Source organism: Tupaia chinensis, unplaced genomic scaffold (genome assembly GCF_000334495.1).
Source record: "Tupaia chinensis unplaced genomic scaffold, TupChi_1.0 Scaffold140061_1, whole genome shotgun sequence".
Taxonomy (NCBI): Eukaryota; Metazoa; Chordata; class Mammalia; order Scandentia; family Tupaiidae; genus Tupaia; species Tupaia belangeri.
The window spans coordinates 8197-9743 of NW_006199940.1; the positions used below are offsets into that span (position 1 = coordinate 8197).

General features: G+C 67.7%; 1 protein-coding gene across 1 annotated transcript in view; it reads left to right on the forward strand.

Moving 5' to 3' along the window:
- The window catches only part of GPAA1 (glycosylphosphatidylinositol anchor attachment 1), a gene marked incomplete at its 5' end in the record, with an annotated part of 3226 nt that continues 1679 nt past the window's right edge, over positions 1 to 1547 (forward strand). Inside the window, 6 exon segments of the mRNA XM_014593273.1 lie at positions 1 to 180; positions 250 to 361; positions 536 to 683; positions 756 to 857; positions 939 to 1135; positions 1210 to 1406. Coding sequence (XP_014448759.1) covers positions 1 to 180; positions 250 to 361; positions 536 to 683; positions 756 to 857; positions 939 to 1135; positions 1210 to 1406 — 936 coding nt within the window.

The following is a 1547-nucleotide window of genomic DNA, read 5'->3' on the forward strand; positions in this document are numbered from 1 at the left end:
CGTACTGAGCTACGCGGCGGGCGTCGCCTGGTTCCTGGCGCTGGCGTTCCCGCCGCTGACCCAGCGCACCTACATGTCGGAGAACGCCATGGGCTCCACCATGGTGGAGGAGCAGTTTGCGGGCGGGGACCGCGCCCGGGCCTTCGCGCGCGACTTCGCAGCCCAGCGCAGGAAGTCGGGGTGAGCGCCGGGCCGGGGGCGCGGGGCGCGGCGGCGAGCGAGCCTGCTCAGACGCCCCTTCCGCCGCAGGGCTCTGCCGGTGGCCTGGCTGGAGCGGACGATGCGCTCCGTGGGGCTGGAGGTCTACACGCAGAGTTTCTCCCGGAAGCTGCCCTTCCCGGACGAGACCCACGAGCGCTATGTACTGGGGGACGGGGCGCCCGGGGTCCGAAAGTTGCCCGGAGGGGGGTCTCAGGCCGGGAGTCATGAGGGGAAGGTGGCCGGGCCAGGAAGCCCCGTGGGAGGCATGGCCCTGGGTTTCGGGCCTTTGGCCCTGGGGTTCCCTTGAGGTCGGCTCCCCGCATCCCGCCCGCAGATGGTGTCGGGAACCAACGTGTACGGCATCCTGCGAGCCCCCCGTGCTGCCAGCACCGAGGCCCTGGTCCTCACCGTGTCCTGTGGCTCCGACTCCACCAACAGCCAGGCGGTGGGGCTGCTGCTGGCGCTCGCTGCCCATTTCCGGGGTAAGTACTGAGGGCCACTGCCAGTGGGGGTCAGCACTGCCCAGGCTCTGCTGACCCTCCCCTGGCTTCCAGGTCAGATCTACTGGGCCAAAGATATCATCTTCCTGGTGACAGAGCACGACCTCCTGGGCACTGAGGCTTGGCTTGAAGCCTACCACGATGTCAATGTCACTGGTAGGTGTGGTCACCCTGAGCTGGTCCCTCTTAGCGTCCCTGTGCTCCCGGATCCCCATTGGTGCTCCCTTGTAATTACAGGCATGCAGTCGTCCTCCCTGCAGGGCCGGGCTGGGGCCATCCAGGCTGCTGTGGCCCTGGAGCTAAGCAGTGACGTGGTCACCAGCCTTGACGTGGTAGTAGAGGGGCTGAATGGGCAGCTGCCCAACCTCGACCTGCTCAACCTTTTCCAGACCTTTTGTCAGAAAGGGGGGCTGCTGTGCACGCTGCAGGGCAAGGTAGGCTGCCACCTGGGGCCCGGGGCCTGTGCGGGGCTGAGAGGTGGTCTCACCCGGCCCTCATGCCTCCACAGCTGCAGCCTCAGGACTGGACGTCGCTGGATGGGCCACTGCAGGGTCTGCAGACACTGCTGCTCATGGTGCTGCGGCAGGCCTCCGGCCGCCCCCACGGCCCCCATGGCCTCTTCCTGCGCTACCGGGTGGAAGCCCTCACTCTCCGTGGCATTAATAGCTTCCGCCAGTACAAGTATGACCTGGTGGCCGTGGGCAAGTAAGTAGCCTCTGGTCCTCTCCGTGCACGGGGCAGCGTCCTCTGGGGCGGGCGGTGGATGTTGGGGCGGGTGACTGGCGTGGCATCGCCCCCGCCGCAGGGCACTGGAGGGCATGTTCCGCCAGCTGGACCAACCCCTGG